The 25,164-nt window shown below is 38.6% G+C and overlaps 1 protein-coding gene across 3 annotated transcripts in view; it reads left to right on the top strand.

Moving 5' to 3' along the window:
* SMIM14 (small integral membrane protein 14) overlaps nucleotides 1-25,164 on the top strand; it is an 84,116-nt gene that overhangs the window by 18,725 nt on the left and 40,227 nt on the right. For 2 of the 3 annotated variants that reach the window (XM_027599486.1, XM_027599488.1), the window contains exon 2: nucleotides 13,697-13,806. In XM_027599486.1, the coding sequence (XP_027455287.1) occupies nucleotides 13,732-13,806 (75 nt within the window). In that variant the 5' untranslated portion in view covers nucleotides 13,697-13,731. Of the gene's footprint in view, nucleotides 1-2,748; nucleotides 2,811-13,696; nucleotides 13,807-25,164 lie in introns of those variants that run through there. The other variant, XM_027599487.1, reaches the window with a different exon arrangement.

Raw genomic sequence — 25,164 nt, 5'->3', positions numbered from 1 at the left:
GAAGGAGGAAATGACCTGGATCTGAGGGATATGGGGAATTGCGATTGCTCTCCCAACATTCAGAGTGTATCCTTTGACTTCTTTTCTATGATAGGAGTTAAGGAGAGGATGGTTTGAGAGCTTTAGTTGTGTGCACCAACCTTTTCTTTAAATTAACCAACCTATAAACTGTTGGTTAATTTGTGCCCACAGATTGCTGTTGCAAATATTAATTGTAACAGGAAAATACAGATGTATAAATTAAATGCTTATCAAAAATTTCAGAATAGGGAAAAGAATTATATAGGAACTCTCTAGTAGCTTTCACCCAACTTCAATAATTATCAACGAATGGCCTATTTTATTCCATCTATTTTATCTATGCCCACATGTAATTCCTTCCTTCCTCCCCTGGATTATTTTGGATCTTAATTTTTTTCAGTGTATTGTTCATATTTTCATGACTTAGGCATTTTGTGACCAATTGCAGTAAAGCTGGTTGTCTTTAAGAGTCAAGTCCATGACTTTGGTATTATTTAGCATTGTTCTCGTAGTAGGGACATATATTGAGGAGGTGAACAACAACTGTGCAACAAGGACATCAAAACCATTGTTTTAATACCCTTAGGTATTCGTAAAATACCTTGCTGTACTCTGAAATAAATTCTAGGTATTTGTAAAACACCCCAAATAAATTCTGATATACCAGAATTCTGATTCAGTAATGATGGAGTTCTGTCTTGCCCACTATAGAGCAGCTTCTTAATGTCTCTGGACACAGATTTAAATGTGAGGTGGGATTGGTTAAATTTTTTGCCCTACTGCTTAGCTGCTGGTGTGCATTGACGCTTGTTCTGAGGTCTTGGCCAAAAAAGAACTCTTCCATTCTGTTTTCAAAAAAAACAAATAATTTTAAAAGTGGAAACTACTAACTGAAAACTGCATAGTACTTAAAATAGCTCAAGTTTATGTGAAGAAAATTCCACAGAAGCATAGCACTATTGGAGAATGTCCTATGTATAAATACATTTTCTCATTTTACTGGATGTTAGTTAATACTGGCATATACTTTAAAATTCTAGTTGAGGGGCACCTGGGTGGCTCAAGTCGGTGAAGCATCTGCGTTCGGCTCAGGTCATGATCCTGGGGTTCTGGGATCAAGCCCCGCATCGGGCTCCCTGCTCAGCAGGAAGCCTGCTTTTCCCTCTCTCCCACTCCCCCTGCTTGTGTTCCCGCTCTCACTCTCTCTCTCTGTGTCAAATAAATAAAATCTTTAAAAATAAAATAAAGTAAAATTATAGTTGATTTGGGATGCCTGGGTGGCTCAGTCAGTTAGGCATCTGCCTTCAGCTCAGGTCATGATCCCAAGGTCCTGGGATCAAGTCCCACATCGGCCTCCTTGCTCAGTGGGGAGCCTCTTTCTCCCTCTGCCTGCCACTTGCCCTGCTTGTGCTCGCTCGCTCTCTGACAAATAAGTAAAATCTTAAAAAAAATAAGGGGCGCCTGGGTGGCTCAGTTGTTAAGCGTCTGCCTTCGGCTCAGGTCATGATCCCTGGGTCCTGGGATCGAGCCCCTCATTGGGCTCCCTGCTCAGCAGGAAGCCTGCTTCTCCCTCTCCCCCTCCCCCTGCTTGTGTTCCCTCTCTCACTGTCTCTCTGTCAAGTAAATAAATAAAATCTTTTTTAAACACCTTTTTTTAAAGATTTTATTTATTTATTTTAGAGAGAGAGAATGAGAGATAGAGAGCACATGAGAGGGAAGAGGGTCAGAGGGAGAGGCAGGCTCCCTGCTGAGCAGGGAGCCCGATGTGGGACTCGATCCCGGGACCCCAGGATCATGACCTGAGCCGAAGGCAGTTGCTCAACCAACTGAGCCACCCAGGTGCCCCTAAATAAATAAAATCTTAAAAAAAAATAAAATAGTTGATTTACATGCTTCTGGCATTTATAGATACAGAGAAAATAAACGTCAGAGGTTCAGCAAATATTTATTCATTGCTGTGGCTTAAGCAGTGAAGGAGGTGTTTGGAGACAGAGTGATGACTAAGGTAGGTTCCTGCCCTCAAGAAGCTGTGGGCTGGGCGCCTGGGTGGCTCAGTCGTTAAGTGTCTGCCTTCGGCTCAGGTCATGATCCTGGGGTCCTGGGATCGAGTCCCACATTGGGCTCCCTGCTCAGCAGGAAGCCTGCTTCTCCCTCTCCCACTCCCCCTGCTTGTGTTCCCGCTCTCGCTGTCTCTCTGTCAAATAAATAAATAAAATCTTAAAAAAAAAAAAAAGCTGTGGGCTTTTTGGAGGTGGAGGGTGATGGTGGTATTGGTGGAATCTAGTTTTATTAATCAAATGGATTAAAAAAAGACTTAAGGCTAATCATTTTGTAAAAAATTGGGCTCATATGAAACTGAAGTAGGCAGAGTTTGTATTTGGTATTTCCCTACCTTCTGGAAGAGTTAGGCTCTCCAGCTTAGATGGCCTGCGACTCCTCTTCCCCTTCCAATTTCCACCTCCCCTTAGCTCAGACATACAGATCTCCGAAGATGCTAGATGGGAAGTAGGTTTGCCCTGACTGTTCTGAAACTTGATTTCACCTCAGTCTATCTTGGATACCTCCCCAAATCATTACAAAGAAATTTGCCTCATTCTTCTTCTTTTTTTTTTTTTTTTAAGATTGATTTATTTGAGAGAGAGACAGCGAGCACGAGCAGGGGGAGTGGCAGAAGGAGAAGGACAAGATGACTCCCCGCTGAGCTCTGAGCCAGCTGCAGGGCTCCATCCCAGGACCCTAAGACCATGACCTGAGCCAAAGTCAGATGCTTAACTGACTAAGCCACCCAGGTGCCCCATGCTTCATTGTTTTTCAACAGCTGTATAGGATTTCATGTACTCATACTATCATTTATTTAAACAGAACCACATGAAGGATATACACTTTGCTTTATCATTTTTTTGCTTTCATAAACTGAACATCCTTATACAACAACGCGGAATGATTATTTGGTTATGGACATCCAAGTTAACTAGATGTATTAATTTTTACCAATCTTTGGATAGATGAAAGTGATAACTGGATTTGGCACCTCTTATATTTTTTGTTTATTGGCTCTGTATTTTCCTGTGAACATGATCTTTCCTCATTTTTTGTAAGGCCATTTTCTATATTGATTTTTCAGAGTTCACTGTAAATTAAGGAAATTAATCAAATATGTGTTGCAAGTGCTTTTCCAAGTTCTTTGTCTTTTTATTTTACAGTATATTTTTGGTTTATAGAAACTTACAATTTTTGACTGTCAAATTTATTGGTCCTGTATAGTGTCTTGGATTTATGTTGCTTTGCAAGTATTCCAGTAGTCTTCTTATAGTTATACATTTGTGACTTTTAAAAATTAAACTTCTGTATTTTGAAAGTCTTAATATATGAATACACATTCATTATAATTCATTTAAAAATTGACAAAGTGAAAGTCTGTCTTAAAATTATATTCTTTTCCCTAGAGCTAACCACTTACTAACTTGGGTGTATATTTTTCCAGTCTTTTATGTATGCATCATACTTCAATTTAAAAAAAATGTTATACCACTTATTAAATAGTTGGTGGTTGAAAGTGGCACCTTTATCATATTCTAATTTCCCCTTAAAAACCACTGGTCAATTTGTGGATATTCTATTCTAATCCATTGCTCTAGTTGCTTTAGTTGACTGTTTGTGTGGCCTTATTTTAAAAAGTTAAATCACTGGGACATCTGGGTGGCTCAGTTGGTTAAGCGGCTGCCTTCTGCTCAGGTCGTGATCCCAGGGTCCTGGGATTGAGTCCCTGCATCAGGCTTCTTGCTCAGTGGGGAGTCTGCTTCTCCCTCTCCCTCTGCCTGCCACTTCCCTGCTTGTGTTTTCTCTCTCTCTGACAAATAAATAAATAAAATATTTTTTAAAAAAGTTAAATCACTAACAAATCTAGAATTTGTTTTGGTGTAAGGAATGAGGGTGGGGAGCCAGCTGTGCCCTATATCATTTATGGAATAATTTGTCTCCCCCCAGTGATTTAATATGCTGTAATTAAACCTAGATAATTCTGGAAAGGACACCATTATCTCTGACCTATTGAAAGAGCATTTTGAGTAGGCTTCCTGTATTGACTAGTTTTCCTATCAGTTTTCCATAATACAGCCAAGGTGATCTTTTCGAAACATACCCTTTATAAGCTTTACATTGCTATTTGGAGGAAGACCTAATCTTGAACATGGCCTAGAAGACCCTGTGTGGCCCATCCCTTGACCTTGGTGGTCTGGTTTCAGATGACTCTTCCTGCTGTCCGGATTCCAACATATAGTGGCTTTCTTTGAGTTCCTTACTTGCTCCAGGGCCTTTATACTCCTATTCCTTTTGTGTCTGGAATGCCCTCCAGCCCCTAATCCTCACACCTTCTACTTCTATATTGTATTCCAGTGCATCCTTCCACTTTCAACTCAAAGTTAACTTCTTGATAAAATCTTCCCTGACTCCCTAGGTAAGTTTAGAACCTGTATGTGCTCTCTAAACACCATTTATCTCAAAAAAAAAAAAAAAGATTTAATCTCTGTGGCCAATGTGGGGCTTGAACTCATGACTCCAAGATCAAGAGTCGCACGCTCTTCTGACTGAGCCAGCCAGGTGCTTTGTTTTTCTTCTTTTTTTTTTTTTTTAAGTAACAGCCTTTTTGAGACCTGATTCACATGCCATAACGATGCATCATTTAAAGTCTAAAATGCAGTGGTTTTTAGTATATTCATGGAGTTGTGTGACCATCGCCATAATCAATTTTAGAACATTTTCTTAACCCCAAAAGAAAGCAGGTACCAGTTAGCAGTCAGTCCCCCTTTCTTCCCAAGCTCTCTGGTTCTGGACAACCAGAATGTTTTTTTTTAAATTGTAAAATATATAATATATATATTGAATAACAAATTTTGCTATTTTAACCATTCTTTCAAATTTACAATTCATTTGCACTAATTACCTTCACAGTGTTGTATAATTATCACCACTATGTATTTCCAAAACTTTTTTATCACCCCAAACAGAAATTCTGTATTTGTTAAGCAATGACTCTCCATTCCCTTTTTCCCCAGCCCCTGGAAACCACCATTCTACTTTCTGTCTGTATGAATTTTCTTGTTCTAGATATTTCATGTAAATGGAATCATACAATATTTGTTCTTTTGTGTCTGACTTACTTCACTTAGTATAATGTTTTCACAGAGTAATCCATGTGTCATAACTTCATTCCTTTTTATGGCCGAATAGTATTCCATTGCATGTATATACCACATTTTGTTTCTCCATTTATCAGTTGATGGCCGTTGTTTCTACTTTTTGGCTATCATGAATAATGCTGTTGTGAATATTTAGCATACAAGTATCTGTTTGAGTCCATTTTCAAATCTTTGGTAGAATTAGAATTGAAGTAGAATTGATGGGTCATTGATAATATTTTTTTTTAAGATTTTATTCATTTGAGAGAGAGAGAGAGCACCAGCAGCGGGAGAGGCAGAGGGAGAAGGAGAAGCAGACTCCCCACTGAGCTGGGAGCCAGACATGGGGCTTGATCCCAGGACCTGAAGATCATGACCCAAGCTGAAGGCAGGCACTTAACCATCTGTTCCACCCAGGCACCCCTCTGTGTTTAACTTTTTGAGGAACCACCAAACTGTTTTCTAGAGAGGCTACACCATTTTATCTTCCCACCGGCAATATGGAAGTGTTCTGATTTCCTTTTTTTTTTTTTAAAGATTTTATTTATTTATTTGAGACAGAATGAGAGAGAGCAAGCGCACAAATGGGGTGAGGGCCAGAGGGAGAAGCAGACTCCCTGCTGAGCAGGGAGCCCAATGTGGGACTCGATCCCGGGACTCCAGGATCATGACCTGAGCTGAAGGCAGTCGCTTAACCAACTGAGCCACCAAGGCACCCCAAGAAGTTTTCTGATTTCTTCACATCACTTTTTTTTTTTGATTATAGTAATCCAAATAGGTATGAAGTGATATCTCATGGTTTTGATTTTTATTTCCCTGATGATTAATGACATTAAGCATTTTTTCATATGCTTATTTTTCATTGTATATCTTTAATGTCTATTCAAGTCCTTTACCTATTTAAAAATTGGGTTATTTTTTTCTTGTTAGAGGGGTTCTTTATATATTTTGGATATTAAACTCTATCAGATACATGATATGCAAATATTTTTTCTCATTTTGTGGCTTGTGTTTTCAGTCCTTTGGTCCATTTATCTTTTATAGCATATACAAGTTTGTATTTATAATTTAAAAAAAATATTTAGGTTAGGGGCGTGTGGGTGGCTCAGTTGGTTAGCCTTTGGCTCAGGTCGTGTTCCCAGGGTGCTGGGATTGAGCCCCACATTAGGCTCTCTGCTCAGTGGGAAGCCTGTTTCTCCCTTTCCCTCTGCCTGCCACTCTCCCTGCTTGTGCTCTCTCTGCCAAATAAATAAATAAAATCTTAGAATTAAAAACATAATTAAAAAGATAAAAAATATTTAGGTTAATGTCTGTCTTGACCATTAGAATGTGAACACTGTTGGGGAAGGACTGTATCAGTTTTTGCTCATTTTTATATTTCTAATGCCTAATACAGGTGCTAATTTTTGAATGAATGAAGTTCCTTTAAGTTAATACATGAATTGTTTCACTGATCTGTCTCTTCCATCTTAAATATCAGTTGTAGTCCAACTTGGTGTCTCACTTGCTACTCTTTTCAAAATCTTCTCAGTTATTTCCTGGCTATTATTAAGTTACTTAATGTGCCCTTGCCCCACTCAACTTTGGTATCATTTTAGATAACTTTTTTTCTTTCAGAGGGCTTTCTTAAAAAGGCTGCAAAGTTCTTTTCATTAGTTTGGGCTGATAAAACAGCATACCAGAGACTGGGTGGCTTAGACAGCAAACATTGATTTGTCATAGTTCTGGAGTCTGGTAGGTCCATGATCAAGATGCTGGCAGATTTAGTGTCTGGTGAGAACCCTCTTCCTGGTTTGTAGATGGATGCCTTCTTGCTGTATCTTCACATGGTACAGAGACAGATCATCTCTCTCATGTCTCTTTAAGGACATTAATTCCATTCATAAGGGATCCACTCTCGTGACCTAATTACTTCTCAAAGGTCCTCCCTCCAAATACCACCATTTTGGGGATTAAGGCTTCTGCCTTTGGCTCAGGTCCCAGTGTCTGTCCATTTTTTGTTTGGGGTATTCACAGGTTGTGACATTTTTTTCTTTTTTGCTTAATCTCTGTGATAGGCCACAATTTGAGGTTCACTTTTTTTTAAGATTTTGTTTTTGGGGCACCTGGGTGGCTTAGTCAGGTAAGCATCTGCCTTGGGCTCAGGTCATGATCCTGTGGTTCTCAGATCAAGCCTCGAGTTGGGCTCCCTGCTCAGCAGGAAGTCTGCTTCTCCCTCTGCCTTTGCACCTCCCTCTGCTTGTACTTTCTCTCTTTTTCTCTCCCATAAATAAATACAATCTTAAAAAAAGAAAAAAAGATTTTATTTTCATGTAATCTCCACACCAAACGTGGAGCTTGAACTCACAACCCCAAGATCAGGAGTCACATGCACTACCAACTGAGCCATCCAGGCACCCCTCTTTGTTCCTTTTTTTTTTTTTTAAAAGATTTTATTATTTGACAGAAACACAGCGAGAGGGGGAACACAAGCAGAGGCAGAAGGGGAGGGAGAAGCAGGCTTCCCGCAGAGCAGGGAGCCCGATGTGGGGCTCGATCCCAGGACCCTGGGATTACAACCTGAGACGAAGGCAGATGCTTAACGACTGAGCCACCCAGGCGCCCCTCTTTGTTCCTTTTCTGATGTTCCCGTCTTAGGGAGATCATTTGCATGGTGGTTAGCAGCTAAGAACATGCATGTAAGCTTTTGAGAATATAATGTGCCAGGGAGATTATTATGATTATTATTCAGGATGATTTCCCAGTGTTTGGAATGTACTTCAGAGCTATGGTTCCCAAGACCAAAACCAATCAAAATCAAGTAAGTCAAAGTAAAATCCTGTTGAATGAGGTCATTTTTTTTTTTAAGCCGCACGGCTTGCTCAGTGATCTTATGTAACTGAGTTTCGACTTTCCCAGAAATGTTAATCCAGGTGCAGCAGGTAGTGGGGGTCACAGCACAGATACCTCCTTGCTCAGTTAAAAGATAAATAAGGGCTATCCTATTATGAAGAAAAACTGCAAAAAACAAACAAAAAAAACCCACAAAAAAACAAAAATAACAGCGGTGGCCAGATAGTGTAAGGATTTTTGTTGGACAGCTATTGTGGATTTTGTAATACTTTTAAGAGTTAAGGAGAGGTTTCTAATTGGAGCCTCATTTAGATTTACTCCTAACTGGAAGTAGGGCCCTGCCAAAGAAAGTGAGTCTTGAGGGGTGCCCGGGTAACTCAGATGGTTAAGCATCTGCCTTCAGCTCAGGTCATGATCTCCAGGTCCTGGGAGCGAGCCCCACGTCACGCTCCCAGCTCATTGGGGAGTCTGCTTCTCCCTCTCCCACTGCCTCTCCCCCTGCTTGTGCTCTCTCTGTCTCTCTCTCTCTCAAATGAATAAATAAAATCTTAAAAAAAAAGAAAGTGAATCTTGGATCATGAAAGCCTTGGTAGGTCTTTTCTAACTCGGCAGTGTAAATTCAGGGGAGTTGACCAATGAGGTGGAACGGGCACACTTTGATAACCAAAGAGGCATTGCCAGCTGTCTAGGCATTTATAGGCCTCAGGAGAATGATAACCACCATAAAGACAAACCCTGTCTGGGCACAAACCATTCCCGTTAAGGTAGTACTGTTAATAGATTAATTCACAGGAATTATTGTGTTTGCTTGTTCAAGCCACAGGTCAGTTAGGTTTTCTCTTTCACTTAAAAAGTTGTTCTAAATTCCATTGGGTTCCTCCCCCCCACCCCGCCCAGCAGTGGCCTGGGAGATATGGATGATAGCATCATCTTTCCAGGCCAGTATCACAGTAAAGAAAAGAAAGGGGAAATGAAAGGGTTTCATGTTTAGTTAAAACATGAAGTCTTGTTCCAGTGTCTTGGGAGGAAGCACCTCGATGTCAGCTAATCTTCCTAGTCATTTTGATTTGGAGGTCTCTGGTGTTTGTCTAGGACCAGTTGTCAGGTGTAGTTTTTGTCAGCTGTGGGATGTGTATCCAGGGTTCGAGTCCCTATCATCTGGGTAGTGAGGAGGACCTGGTATAATCCCTTCCAAGGAGATTCCAGGGCAGTCTTTGTTCTTGGTGATTCTAAATCAGAAGAGTGGGAGAAAACTGGGAACAGTAGCATGGTGTGTCTTAGCCATACTTGAGGATCCAGTCCCAATTTACATGCCTTCTTTACCAAAGATACATCCTACTTTCCTTGCATAGGGAGATGTTTCCCTTATTATGTAACATATATTAAAGTTTTTAACCTTTAGAAACCTTAGTTTCTTTTTTTAGATTTTATTTATTTGACAGAGAGAGACAGCGAGAGAGGGAACACAAGCAGGGGGAGTGGGAGAGGGAGAAGCAGGCTTTCTGCTGAGCAGGGAGCCCGACTGGGGACATGGGGCTCGAGGCTTGATCCCAGGACCCTGGGATCATGACCCAAACCGAAAGCAGACACTTAACGACTAAGCCACCCAGGTGCCCCAAAACCTTAGTTTCTAATGAAAGTGAAGAAGTAAACAATTGAGAGCTGTCATTGCATTAGCATCCTGTGACTTGGCAGACTTTACTTTCTATAACTTCTAGAAACATGCTTTCCCCAAATATCTTTAGTTCCCCTGTAGAAGGAAGTAAAAAATCAATAAACCTGTGTTCAGTAATTAGTGTTTCAATATTTTATCTTATTTGGAAATGATATGGATATTTAATGAATTTAACTTAAATCACTATCTAAAATACAGAACTTAAAGGTTTCAGGTTATCAAAAAGATTTGGAGGAAACTAAAGTTTAACAAAACTTTTTACTTAGTCTTTTTAATTGTTTTTAACAATTATGTTTAGATTACACACAAAAGCCATTAGACATTAGACAGAGCCAGCCGTTGCCCCAAGCTATTTTTTTGACAGATTTTGTGAGGGATAAAATGAACTTATTTGACTGGTATATAAGTTTTATATTTAATCCGATAACCCGAAAGACATGTCTATTTTAGTTAAACCAACATACTTAAACTAGGTTTTATACTGAAAATTATCCTAGATCATGTGACTTGAAAAACATTTGGGTTCATTTCTATTATATTTCTGAGATTTATAAATACTTCATAAGCACTTCTTTTTAAGCCAATTAAACCGAGTTCTTTTTTAAAGTAGGCTCTACGCCCAGCATGGGGTTTGAACTCACGACTGGAGATCAAGAGTTGCATGCACTACCAACTGAGCCACCCAGGTGCCCCATGGAGAAGACTTTTAAGATTTGTATTTGTTGGGGCACCTGACTGGCTCAGTAGGAAGAGCATACGACTCTTGATCCTTAAGGTCATGAGTTCCAACCCCACATTGGGTGTAGAGATTACTAAAGAAAAAAAAGGGATTTGTATTTGTAGAGAAAAGAAATCTTAAGGAGGCTCTGGCCTAGAGTTTGGACAACAGAGCCTTATTTGCAATTTGAATTTTAAAAAGCCCTCCCCCCCCTTTTATTTTCAGTCTTAGGAATTGGGATGGTCTAGAGTTAATATTTTACATCTCAAAGGCACTGGGGAAGAGTGCAAGTTCCTCCGAGGACTTTGGTTTCTTTGGTTCCTTAAGGTCAGTAAGCCTTTTGAGATAAATAGAGGTTTTGGAATTGGTAATAAAAGGAGTAGGTGAACTTTGAATTACCTCTAGAGCTGCATTTCTAATTTTGCCAAGATTTGTAAAATGTAGACAATTGCTCTCAATTCCTCAAAGAATTGGGTTGCAATTTAAATGATAATCGTAGGTTGATCCACCCATCTAATTACTTTTTTTTTTTCCTGTTAGTAAATACTTTTACAAAGGCTTCAGAAGATTTTTTTCTTTCCTTCTGGGTACCTAGTTTCATTTTAGCTTATGGGAGGAGGCCTAAAAAATATTATCAGGCTCTGTATATCAGCTTTCAATCTGGCCAATCGCCAGTCACAGAGCTACTTAAAAATTCTTTTAGGTATCTTGTCCGTTTTCACCTGGGACAAACACCAAACATTTCTGGCCATATCGAATACCCCCCCCCATGAATGTAAGAGGGATCCCCAAGGAGAGTGCAAAAGATAAATTCTTTCCCTTTCTTTACCGGGTCCTACAGACTTCTGGGAGAGCTGACTCTGGTAAGAATTTTTATCCTTAGCCAGCTTCTGCCAGTTTTTCTGGGATCCCATCTGTAACTCTGTTTTTAACCAGAATTTGGCAAGATTTTTAATGTTACTTTTTCCTTGGCTATTTAAGAGAATAATGTAGCAGTTTACCAGAAAATCTCCCATTTGGAGGAGCCCTCCTTTGAGGTCAGGTATGTAAGGGGTGCCTGTAAGGTCATTAACTTGGTGGACTTTTGTTTACAGTCCATAAAGGCAGCTCAGATAGAGGAGTACTCGGATGAGTTCTCAAATAAAGGAAGATAGAGGGAAGCGGTAAGAATTAAAGCCTTTTGCTTTTAGGTACCTTTTACATCTTTAGTTTTTCACTAGCCTTTTACAACAAATCTTTCAATGAAGCTATTTTGGAATTTTGAAGGCTTTTGGAGTCTCTTGCATGCCAATTAAAATAGGCATCCCATTCTGTTTGATTTGGAAGCCTCGCTTTTAAGTGCACTTCTTTAATGATCTTATCTAATTGGAACATTTCTTGTAACGGCCATTGTAATTCTAGGTTGTAATTCCTCTGAGGACAGTTTGGTAGGACCCTAGCCACAATTAGAATTTAACCCACCTTTTCTGTGCAGCTATATCTAGCGGTAAGAGGGATGTAATCTACATTTCTGTCTGGCCACATTTTGGGGCTGCCAATCTGATGGTTACCAAGCCAGGTTGTCAGGACACAAAAAAGCTTAGTAAGATTTTGCCACTTTTGTCAATATATCTTTTGGACCATAGTTCTTAGGCATAAAATAAGCGGGGGTGCCAGAAGGAAGCATGCTTGCCTCTCTGGTTTAAGGATCCCATTAGCCAACTTTGGGTTTCTTGGAATTGAGCTAATACCTAAAAGGGATGTGCCTCTGGGTTGAGAATTGTACAGTGTTACAGTGTAACTCATTGTACAGGAATTTTCTTGAGGTTGGCAGGTGACCTAGGGTCAACCTAACCTGTTCAATGACCCACTTTTAATGCAGGAGTTTTTGAGTTGGGTGATGGGTACTCTAATAGTAAGTGTTCTGTCAGTGCCCACCAGTTTTTGTGGCTTTTTTTTTTTTTTAACTTCTGAGATTCTGTTAGCTATAACCCTTTATCTACACAAAATAAGACAAACAAACATGTGCACCCTAACATACCAGCAGCAACCAAAAGGTGTTACTGTGTGGACTGGCCAAGAGAAGGCCTGCATACCATCACTAGTTCTCAGCATGCATTTAACCAGCAGACTCCAGTAAGTGGGGACTGTGGGTTGGAACTGAGGAAAGGACTAAACCACCAAATCCCAGTAAGTGGGTACTGTGACTGGAACTGAGGAAGGGTATTCCAAACAACTGGGGAATTGTGGACTGAACCAAGAGGTAGGGACTCAGGTTCCAGACGGAACTGTGTGTCAGCTCAAGCTGACCCACTAAGCCCTGGACTGCAAAGCTGGTTAGTTTAGAAGTTCAACACAAAGAGAGCAGAGCTCAGAACTGACAGGAACTTCCCAATTCCCAATGGCCCCCAGAAATGGCTAGAAAAAAAGAACTTGGAACAGTTCATGGGATACCACACCTGTGTTTCTTGTTGTCCCCAAAACTATCAGAAGTCTCGTTTATCCTACCGCTTTCACCAAATTTGTTAAGTAACAAAAATTAAACAGTAAATTTAAAGATCAAATTGGCTTTATTCAACAATTCATGAGTTGGGCAGCATCCCATCTAGTAAATAGAAAGGAGCTCCACCAAGCTGTAGAAAAGGAAAAGTTTTTAAAGGCAGAAAGGGGGTGGAAAAAGGAAATTATTAGCAAAGAATATATTGTTTTAGGCAAGGTCACCTTCCTAAGGGGAATGGAAGGGGTCTATGGATGTATTATCTCACTAGTGCTGACTAGGTAATTCCATGTTGACTGGCTATAGTTCTTAAAAGTTGAAACTGCAATTAGATTGGGTATTAGGTCTTGGTTTGCTGACATGGGCTTTAGCATGAGTGACTCCCATTTTTGGGCCTGCTGTCTCCTTTTTAACAATATGAATTTTATGGGGGACACAAGCATTCAGTCTATAGCAGTACTATGGGTAACAAAGTTAAAAAAATTAAGCAGAGTAGGACTCTAGCATCAACTGCTTCACAGGAGAGGCAGGATAGAGCATATGAAGACATTCACATTTGTAGGAAATTAGTCTGATGGTAGAAGGGGTAGGTAACCATTTCTATATATTCATAATTTATATAACTCATAATTTATATATGGTTAGTAATAAATTCATAAATATAGGCCATTAATAAATATGAACTATCCATAGTTTAAGAGAATTATTATGAGTCTTTACAATAATATGAATTTTTCATAGCTCAACAGAAAGAGTAACGCTCAGTAGTTGTCTAATATTTTTTTTCTTGCTCCTAGATTTAAACAGTCGAGTTAAATCAAGCTGGGCAGTCATGGCAGAAGGTGGATTTGATCCCTGTGAATGTGTTTGCTCTCATGAACATGCAATGAGAAGGCTGATCAATCTGGTGAGATGAATTGGACAGTCCTATTTGGAATTGAACTGTACCCCTTCTGTCCTATATTTGTGGGAATGGGTTATTTTCATCTGATGGTCACTAAAATTATTTCATAATTGAAATTCCACAGTGCTTTAAGTCATAATGGTCAAAGTACTTGCCAGCAATTCTTTTATTAGAGATAAAAACAGATTGTCATCTATGGTAGATTTATGTTGGTGATCTCACCATCATAGGTAAGTAATGTGGGTATAGCCTTTTCTGTTCTGTATTAAGGAATATAGCCTTTAGCTATATGGAGCTTGTTTACCTGATAAATTGCTGTGAAGTCACAGTCTGTTGTGACATGGTTCAGATCCTACTCTAACAAATGACATGACAATAAAAATCTCTATATAAAGCATTTCCAAATCCAAATCAATTATTCTACAGAGGCAGGTTTCTGAACAGCAGGCTTTAGATAGTCTCATTGAATTGATAATGAGATTTGAATTTGTAAGGTTTTTAAGACTTTCCCAAGTGTCTAGAATCTTAAATACAGAACTTTTTATGTATTATACTTTATACTTTTTATATGCGAAAGAAGAAATTTAACTATTATTAACAATAAGATATATTATTATTATATTAGACAACATTTTATTGTTCTAGAATACTCTTGTACAGAGATATATTATCATAGACCAGTTAATAAAGCCAGGAATAAACATTTGCTCAAATATTTGAATTTTTAGTGGTTAATAAGCAGGTTTTCTGCTGACTCAGTGTCTATGTATAGTGACCAGAAGTATGTTTCTTGTGAATGATATTCCCCTTTGAGTCAGCATATGCTAGGACTTATGATCCTAAAGAATGTCTTAGAGGGAAATCAATAAAATAAGAACTTACAAGTTAGACTTTTGGCTATAGAGATAGAATGGCAATTTCATATCTCTGATAACTTGATGTAAAAATAGATGAGTCTGAGGAGAGAATATTTAAAATATTTTCTCCTATTTATGACATTAAATAGCTGGTAGTTTTTATGTCTAAATTTAAACATAATGCAATTTCTTTCTTTTTTTTTTTTTTTAAAGATTTTATTTATTTTTATTTATTCATGAGAGACAGAGGGAGAGGGAGAGAGAGAAGCAGAGGGAGAAGCAGGCTCCCAAGGAGCAGGGAGCCCGATGCGGGACCCGATCCCAGGACCCTGGGATCATGACCTGAGCTGAAGGCAGACGCTCAACCATCTGAGCCACCCAGGCACCCCAAGGCAATTTTTTTTTTCAAATTACTGTGATACTAGAAATAAAAAAATAGACTTGAATTTAACTGGTAAATTTTCCCAGGACATCAGTTTTTTAATATGAATTACCTCTTTTTTTCTTAGTATAGTATTTTTATTTTTAACATAGTATCATGCTTTTTTCTCTTAGCTCTGCTGCCTTTTTTTTTAGAGATGGCTAAAACTAAGCCCTACTTTTTATGATTCCCTGTACATTTCTGTCCTCTTTAGTAGACTGTCAGGAAAACCATATTTAGCTTTTGTTTTGTTTTGTCTTTAATGCATACATTCATGCCTGATGGAACATTGTTTATAGCAATTCTAGTGGAAAGTACTGATGTGAATATAGATTTTAGATTTTACAAACCTTTAAAAGTCCACAGTTTTTAGTCTGTGCTGGATATTTTCACATGCTATAAATCACTGTTGGGTGATCCTGGATGGGTGATCCCCTGGTATACAACAGGTACAGACAGCAGATACTGAGGATATCTCCTGATAGCAGAATTGAAGATGCCAGAAGGGAGGAGAAACAGCAATAATTCAGTAAGGAAACTTGCGGATGAGGTTTGATAGACATTTGTTTGATTTAAATTGTGCTTTATAATTTTTATTTCTTCTTTTATTTAAACTCCAAATCAAGCAGCATTTGGGGGCCATATCTACTTTGTAGCTATTAAGTGCTTTCTCAAAATGTTTTTTTTTTACTGAAAGAATATCTTTTGAAAAACATCTCTAATTTCAGGGGCGCCTGGGTGCCTTAGTCGTTAAGCATCTGCCTTCGGCTCAGGTCATGATCCCAGGGTCCTGGGATCGAGCCCCGCATTGGGTTCCCTGGTCCACGGGAAGCCTGCTTCTCCCTTTCCCACTCCCCCTGCTTGTGTTCCCTCTCTCGCTGTGTCTCTCTCTGTCAAATAAATAAAATCCTTAAAAAAAAAAAAATCTCTAATTTCAGAAATTCAGAAGTAAGGTCTAATTTCTCTAAATTCAGTAATGTGTAATACTCTATATTGTAGTATTATTTCTAGTAGTGAATAGTTATAAACAAACCTAATTGCCTACCAGTAGGGCAGTGGTTATATCATGGTATGTTCATGTGATGGAATTTTATACAGATGTTTAAAATAATTACGTCTTTAAAGAATATATAATAGGGCGCCTGGGTGGCTCAGTCATTAAGTGTCTGCCTTCAGCTCAGGTCATGATCCCAGAGTCCTGGGATCAAGTCCTGCATTAGGCTCCCTGCTGTGCGGTGAGTCTGCTTCTCCCTCTCCCATTCCCCCCTGCTTGTGTTCCCTCTCTCGCTGTCTCTCTCTGTGTCAAATAAATAAATAAAAATCTTAAAAAAATATATATAATAACATAAGGGAAATTCATATATGAAATGAATAAAAAGCAAGATATAGAAATGGCATTTAGTACGGTCTTGCTTTTCTGTACCCACACACACCATATATATGTGCACACAGGAAAAAAAAGACTTGAAGAAAATACATCAAAGTGTTAACTGTTTATCTCTGGATTGTAGAATATAAGGTGAGACTTTTTTTTATAGTTTTCTGTATTTTCTGTGATAATATATCTTATAATCAGAAAAATATTTAAAAAAAACTATCTTTTTTTCATTTAAATATTGTCAGCTTATAATATGTTAGGCTTTTCTACCTCCCATTCATTATCTTCTGCTCTTATACTTTTTAGTACCTTTATCTTATTACTCTTTGAAAGTCTAACTGCCCAGCCTCTATTTTAAAAGCAGTTTATCTGAGGGTATAATTTTTGTGTATTAGTTATAGCCACCAGAATTTAGATGTCTGCATGTTCAGGACACTCATGGATACAATAATGTATTACAGTATGATGATGGAGCAGAAATTTATTCCCATCTTTCTAAAAACAGACATTTAGTTCATCCTTGCAGTAGAGTAGCATCTCATTAATTTTAGGTACTAATTTGGAATTTTTGTTATTTTTTTACCTCATGTAATCAAATTGGATTTTCTTGTAGGTTAGAGTATTATCAATTCCTGAGGATTTAAAGTGCTAATAGCAAGTAAAATCCTGGGGAAACTTGAGGATTTTAATGATTATTTATGGTTTGCTCATTAGTTGTATGCTGCGGTGCAGATTCGTTTTGCCTGTTCTGTGGAAATAGATGGGCTTTGCCAAAGGATATATTCAGCTTAGGAGCAGTTAAGATTTCACCTTTATTTCCTTTCTGTTTTAATAAAGGCCTATTCATTCACAATTTAAAATTAACTTTTTTCCCCTAATTTATTTTTTTTTTTTTTTAAGGTTTTATTTATTTATTTGAGAGAGAGAATGAGATAGAGAGAGAGTATGAGAGGGGAGAGGGTCAGAGGGAGAAGCAGACTCCCCGCCGAGCAGGGAGCCCGATGCGGGACCCGATCCCGGGACTCCAGGATCATGACCTGAGCCGAAGGCAGTTGCTTAACCAACTGAGCCACCCAGGCGCCCTCCCCTAATTTAGTAATAATATCAGTTAAAGTTCTTTATTATAGGTTATAGAAGTTCTGAGTTATGTAGAAAAAGACATATTAAAAGGATAGTATGTGGCTCACATGGGAGAACCTGGCACGGAAAATGAATAGGATCAAAGGAAGGGTAAGTGCCAAAACAAGAAAGAGCCAAAGTCATGCCGTAGAACAAGAACAGCCAAGATGCTGCTTGCTCCCAAATTCCAGAATTTTATATGTCCAGGTGTTGATGCAACATCTCTATCTAGATAAATTGTAGGCATCTTACATTTAATGTGTGCATTACCAAACTTTTTTTCTCGCTGTCAAGCTTAAACTTCCTTGTCTTCTTATTCACTCTATTATTCTGGTTGCTTAGGCAATACCTTTTGTGTCAGTTTTTACTCTTTCAACCTCATAGCTAATGCAGAAACAAATCCTTTTGGCTCAACCTTGAAAATATATCCAGAATCCAAACATTTCTTACAATTCCAGTGCAACATCCTGGTCTAGTCTACCATCAGCTCTTGCCTGGATTATTGAAATTAGCCTCCTTATGTGTCTCCTTGCTTCTACCCTCCTGTCATGCCCCATTTTCTTCAAGTTTAGTTCTCACTACAGCAGCTGAAGTGATCTGTTTTCGATATATCAGATAATGTTCTCAAAATCCTACAGTAGCTCGGCACAACACTTAGAGTGAAAAAAAAAAACACAATTTATGTAGCCCTACGTGATCATTCCCCCCTCTACCCTACTCTTTCCCTTTGCTCACTTTGTTCTAACAATTCTGGCCTTCTTGCTGTTCTTGGAAAATACAGGTCACATACAAAGGATCAAGAATATAAAGACTTTAGACTTTTCAGCAGCAGATTGGCACAAAGATGTTAAGTTCTGAAGGGAAATTATTACAACTCCAGCATTCTGTATTCAACCAAAGTATTGGTCAAATAGGAGGGAGTCTTCAAAAATGCCACCTCATGTACCATTTCTTAGATAGTTACTAGAGGATGAACTATTTCTCACCAAAAAGAAGGCATAAACCCAGGAAGAAGAAGTAAGACTTGAGTGTAGAAAGCAGGAGATCTGGCACATGCAAGAAGCAAAAGTAACTTCAAGGTAATGGTGAACAGAGATCCCGAGGTGATAGCTGCACACCAGGACCACAAGATGGCTGGTTTCATTGAGAGGGGGTCACAAGGCTCTAGCAGAGATTTTTTTCAGAAAGATGAATTGATAGAATACCTGGTAAGTCTAGGCATCTTGTGATCTAGAAAAATGAAAACAAGTTGTCAAAAGTCATAGGAAACCAAGTAAGTAGGGAGAAAAAAGAATAAGGAAGTACAGAAAATAGTACAGAAAAGAAAAAGTAATTAAGAGTTTACTACATGATTCAACTGTGAAGAGCATTTGCATAGTCATAATGTTAAAACTGACTATTGAGCTAAACAAATTTATGATATAAATATTAGGAAATGGCAAGAGTGCACGTGTGTGGTTTGTGCAGAAAAGAGAGAACTAGGTCTTCATATTTTATACTGGTGAATCAGTGGATATTGTTTAAAACTGAAAAATCAAGAAGTAGCAATAATGCATATTTAATTATAAAGACATGGAGGTAAATACTAAAATACTCACCTAAAATTTAAAAGTGGTTGCCTCTGTGGGAGGGGAAATGGATAGGAAGGGATAGGAACTGCTTTTTTTGGGAGAGAGCACACAAAGTATTAGAAGAAGAAACATATTTTAGAAGTATCTGAGAAATGATAGTGAAAGCCATAGAGATGCCTTTGCAGATTGGAGTATGAGAGTGTGTGTGGGAGGTATGTGTGTAGGTCAGTATATGTTTGTAAATACATAGAAATGGTTTCCAAGGGATCTACCTCAGGCTCGTAATAATGGTTACATTGAGAATTTGAAGCTAGTCTAGGTACTAGTTTAAGCCCATAGAAAGTCTCTGATGGGGCGCCTGGGTGGCTCAGTTGGTTAAGCGACTGCCTTCGGCTCAGGTCATGATCCTGGGGTCCCTGGATCGAGTCCCGCATCGGGCTCCCTGCTCAGCAGGGAGACTGCTTCTCCCTCTGACCCTCCCCCCTCTCATGTGCTCTCTCTCTCTCTCTCTCTCTCTCAAATAAATAAATAAAATCTTTAAAAAAAAAAAAAGTCTTTGATGTAAGTTTTCCTTTTACAAATGAGAAAACTGAGGCACAGAGAGGTTAAGTCACTTTTCCCAGGTGTCAGACCTGACCAGAGAGTGGCAGAGGCATATTCAACCCTGGCAGCTTAGCTCTAGGCACTGGGTTGTTTCTTTAGTGCCATGCTCAGGTCTACTGCCTGTTGGTCTCCTTCAGGCACCTTTAAACATTTTATTTGTGATCAAGGGGACCTTAAGGGGATAGGAGAAAGCAGTAAGGGAGATTCTTCACTGTATTTTCACATTTTAAAACTATGTGAATGCATTACCTAGTCAAATAACCTTAAAAATAAAACTTTTTTTTAAAGATTTATTTATTTGAGAGAGAGAGAGAGAGCCGCCGCCGTGGGAGGGGCAGAGGGTGAGGGAGGGAGAGAGAGAGAGAGTCTTTAGCAGACTCCCTGCTGAGCTCGGAGCTTGATGTGGGGCTTGAGCCCATGACACTAAGATTGTGACTTGAGCCAGAATCAAGAGTCAGTGGCTTAACTGACTGAGCCACCCGGGCACCCCTAAAAACAAAACTTTGTAAGCTACTTCAAAGACATTATAAGCAGTGAAATAATATACAATAGTTAGGGCAGACTTTTTTCACTGAGGAATAAAACTTTTGAATGCACTATTGTTATATGATTTGAAAAGAAGATATATTCTATGATGTTTAGTTTTCCAATAATTCTAACAAGACTTTCTTTGATTTCTAAATTGGTAGAATTTTTTCTCATCAGCATTTAAAAATATATATTAAAATAGAAAAAGCTAGCGGCGCCAAGGTGGCTCAGTCAATTAAACATCTGACTTCCACTCAGGTCATGATCTCCAGGTCCAGGGATTGAGCCCTGCACTGGGCTCCCTGCTCAGTGGGGAGTCTGCTTGTCCCTCTTCCTCTGCCCCCCCCACTTGTGCTCTGTTTCTCTCTCAAATAAATAAACAAAACCTTTAAAAAAAAATAGAAAAAGTTTGTTGTGTCTCCTAAGGCAAAATGGACACAAGCAGCAATTCAAATTCTTTACTATTGCCTCATCAGTGTTTATGTAAGTTTTGATTCTTTAACTGCTAAGCTGTACTGGTACAAAGATTATAAATCTGATTTTCATTCATTTTATGCACTATTGACTTTAAAGCAAATGACTGTATTTCTGATTGCATTATAGGAGTGTTTTAGATGATAAATTATAAACAATTTAAGTGTAAGATTGATAAGACTGCAGTACAAAGAATGCCCATTTTGGGGTGCTCATGACAAAGCTTTGCTTACTCATTTGGCATGTCTCCTTCCAGTGACTTAATTACATCATTGAGTTACACACATGTTCATAACACAGTTGTATTTTGCTAGGTGCATGTATGTTTCTGTTTGTCTCAGGAATGTTCAGAAAAACATTAATAAATAGAGGCATTACTGACACTATAGTCTATTTCTATCCTATTCTTTTTTTTTTTAAAGATTTTATTTATTTATTTGAGAGAGAGAAATGAGATAGAGAGCATGAGAGGGGGAGGGTCAGAGGGAGAAGCAGACTCCCCGCTGAGCAGGTAGCCCCATGTGGGACTCGATCCGGGGACTCCAGGATCATGACCTGAGCCGAAGGCAGCCGCCCAACCAACTGAGCCTCCCAGGCGCCCTATTTCTATCCTATTCTAATTAGTGCTTTACTCATTAAATACTGGCTGATAAGACCCAAAGAAGTGGTTAAGAATATACAGTGAGTTCCTTTCAATTAAAATCAGATATCTTTGGGTGCCTGGGTGGCTCAGTCGTTAAGCGTCTGCCTTCGGCTCAGGTCACGGTCCTGGGGTCCTGGGATCGAGTCCTGCATCGGGCTCCCTGCTCAGTGGGGAGTCTGCTTCTCCCTCTGCCCCTCTCCCGTCTCATGTGCTCTCTCTCTCATTCTCTCTCTCTCAAATAAATAAATAAAATCTTTAAAAAAAATAAAAATAAAATCAGATATCTTTATCAAGTTATTCTATGTTTCATTACTTGATTTAATAATGGGAATATGCCCGGTGATAAGTACAGATTTTTCTTGACATAGTAGTAGAATACTACTACATGTGTAGAAAGATGCCAACACAAAACTGTAATCTAATTATAAATCGTTTTTTTAAAAGATTCTATTGATTGATTGATTGATTTGAGAGAGACAGAAAAAGCAGGAGCAGGAGGAGGACCAGAGGGAGAGGGACAAGCAGACTCTGTGCTGAGCACAAAGCCCCATGCGGGGCTCGACCTTACGATTCTGAGATGATGACCTGAGCCAGAATCAAGAGTTGGACACTTAACCAGCTCAGCCCCTCAGGTACCCCATAAATCATTTTTTTAAGTTGTCTGGTATTTTGTGTATGTCCCTTGTGAGGTTAGTATTTAAAAAAAAAAAAAAAAAAAAAGGCACTTCCTTAGAACTACTGTATTTAGTTGTTTTTGGGTTTAGTTTTTTTTTTTTATGACTAATACTTCCTTTAAACAATAAAAATGGCCTGCAGAGGGACTTTTTCCATTCCCATTGAAGCCATTTGCAGAATTATTCTGGCTTCACTCTCTTCTGCTCTCTTGCCACCTCCTTCTCCTGTTCTCCTTGACTGGCTGTCTCTTGGCATAAAGTTTCTTTTATTAATGATAGTTCCAGAAAGAACGAACAGATAGATTTAGTAATATGAACTTGGATTATGCTCTGTGTTTTTCCTGTTCTCTGTTGTAACCTAAGATTTGGAATACAGATAATCCCCCCCTTTTTCTTGGTTTGTTGAACTCTGTATTTCAGCTCTAAACTGTGTAACTGAGACTTCTACATTTTTAATTTACTTAAATTTATCTTCATATTAAAGTACTATAAGCATGTGATCTGGGAGATCCTTGGTCAGATTCCTTTTTATAGGCCCAAAGGCCCTATAAATTGTGGCTAAGGTTCACTGTACTTAAATAAGTCACATTAAGATTGGCCTTTTTCCCAGAAGAAAAATATGTGTGCCTGAAAAATTTCTTGAGAAACCTCTCCACCTAGCAAATATAGCTACTGCTATTATCTTTTCTTATTTATTTTAATTGTAAAGTTAAATTGTAAAATATTTAGTTATTGAAATATACAGATACGTTCTTTCAAAAAAAAAATCAGTACATTAAAAGTAGGACTAAACTCTCGTCACTCACTTCCCTGTATCTGGCTTATTCTCTACTTCCCTAAAAGAATTTGGTATGCATCTCCCCAGATCTTTCTAACAAATATGTATTTAGATACTGTGGTGGGTGTGTATTTTTATATATATATATATTTCCCCAATTTAATAATAATATTTAGCATTTTACATGTGGTTACAAAGCCTTTTTAATCATCTCACTAACTTTTGGGTTTTTAGTCAGTAAAGGAAATTTTTGTCAACTTTTTTCTTTCAAATCTTAATACTTTTTATCAGTATCATCCAGGCATTGGAAGACTAGTTAGTCCTTCTGTGATAAAGTATAATTCACTTTACCAATTAGGAAGTGAGGTTATGCCTTATTTAAAAGATAAAATGATAATTGCATGTCAGTATATTTAATTGAATAATTCAAGCAGTATACTAAGTGTCAAAAGAGAAAGTAAAAATCTCCCTATATTCTCCAAACCGTCATTGCTTCTTTACTGAATATGAACTATTAACTGTTTTTTTTATATTATTCCAGCTGTATATCAGCATAGCAAATTAGTCCAGAACTTGGTGGCATAAAACAACCTTTTATTAAGCTGACAAACTGTGTGTCTGAAGTTTATACAGAGCATCGTGGAGATGGCTTGTGTGCTGCTTCATGTCTGGGTTCTTAGCTGTAAGACTCAGAGGCTAGGAGCAGGAAGCATCTGGAGGCTCACTTTCTCACTGTCTGGCAGTTGATACTGGTAGATGACTGAAACCCTACCTAGTGCTGTCAGTCAGAACACCTCCATATGGCTTTTTCATGTGGCTGCTTGGCTTCCTCATAGCATGGTGGCTTGGTTGTAAGGTTGAGTATCCATCCCAAGGGAGGATGGGGGAGGGAGAGAACTAGGCAACAGGTGGATACTTTTTTTTTTTTCCTTAAGTAATCCCTACACCCAATATGGGGCTTGAATTCACAACCCTAGGATCAAGAGTTGCATGCTCTACCGACTGAGCCAGCCAGGTGCCCCAGCAGCTGGATGCTTCTTAAGACCTGGCCTAAAAAGTTGCATACAGCACTTCTGTTATACTTTTTGGTTTTCAATTTTTTTTAAAGATTTTGTTTATTTGACAGCACAAGCAGGCCCAGCAGCAGGCAGAGGGAGAGGGAGAAGACATCTAACCAACTGAGCCACCCAGGTGCCCCCTTTTTAAAATTTTTATTTTAAGTAGGCTCCATGCCCAGTGTGGGGCTCTAGTTCACCACCCTGAGATCAAGAGTCATATGCTCTACCGACTGAGCCAGGCAGGTGCCCTCTTTATTAAATTTTTTTGTTGTTATACTTTTTTTTTTTAAGAACTTATTGGGGGGGGAGGGGCAGAGGGAGAGGGACAAGAAGACTCCCCGCTGAGTACCGGGCCCTTAGTAGGGTTCAATCCCAGGACCCTGAGATCATGACCTGAGTGGAAGTCAGATGCTTAACCGACTGAGCCAGCAGGTGCCCCTATCTTTTTTTTTTTTTTTTGAAGATTTATTTATTTAAGAGAGAGAGAACAAGCGCATGCACATGTGAGTGCAGCCAGGAAGGGCAGGGAGAGAGAGAGAGAGAGTGAGAGAGAATCTCAAGCAGACTCCCAAATTAAAAAAAAAAATCTTAAAAAAAGGGCATCAGTCCTATTCATAAGGGCTCCATCCTTATGACCTAATCACCTCTGAAACGCCCCACCTCCGAATACTAGCACATTAGGGATTAAGATTTCAGCATTTTTAACAGTGTAATGGTATTGGAATTTTGTCTTTTAGAAACACGAGTAAGATGTAAATATTTAAATTGTGAATACTTGAAATAATGTAGAAAAATAGAGCAAAAAGTCAAAGTCTTTTGACTTTGGCAACTTCCTGTGGCCTACCCCTCACCTCTCTGACCCCATGATCACTATTGCTTGCTTGGCTAGAGGTTGCGTTTAGCTCGTGGACTTCTCAGTCACATATCTATGCATTTATATATCTTTACAGATAAATATACATATATATATGTGTGTATATATGTATATATCCTTGTATATGTATAAAATCAAAATCGCTTGTACCGTAAAGGTATAGCATATGAATTATACTGTTCTCTTATCAGTGGCCTTAAATTGTGTGTTGATTTTTGGTTCAGTAAATTAATTAAACTCAAAATCAGAAGGTATTTTGTAGGATTGGAGAAAGTATATCATTTGGGCAGAGTAACCCAACCTGTTAGTGTTAGACGTTTAAAAAATATTTTCAAAATATTCAGACTTGCCTTTAACCCAGTTATTTGAAGTCTTGGAGATTA

The sequence above is a fragment of the Zalophus californianus genome, chromosome 2 (assembly GCF_009762305.2).
Source record: "Zalophus californianus isolate mZalCal1 chromosome 2, mZalCal1.pri.v2, whole genome shotgun sequence".
Taxonomy (NCBI): Eukaryota; Metazoa; Chordata; class Mammalia; order Carnivora; family Otariidae; genus Zalophus; species Zalophus californianus.
Note: the sequence above shows the minus strand (reverse complement) of the source record. Positions and strands in the feature narration are given on the sequence as shown.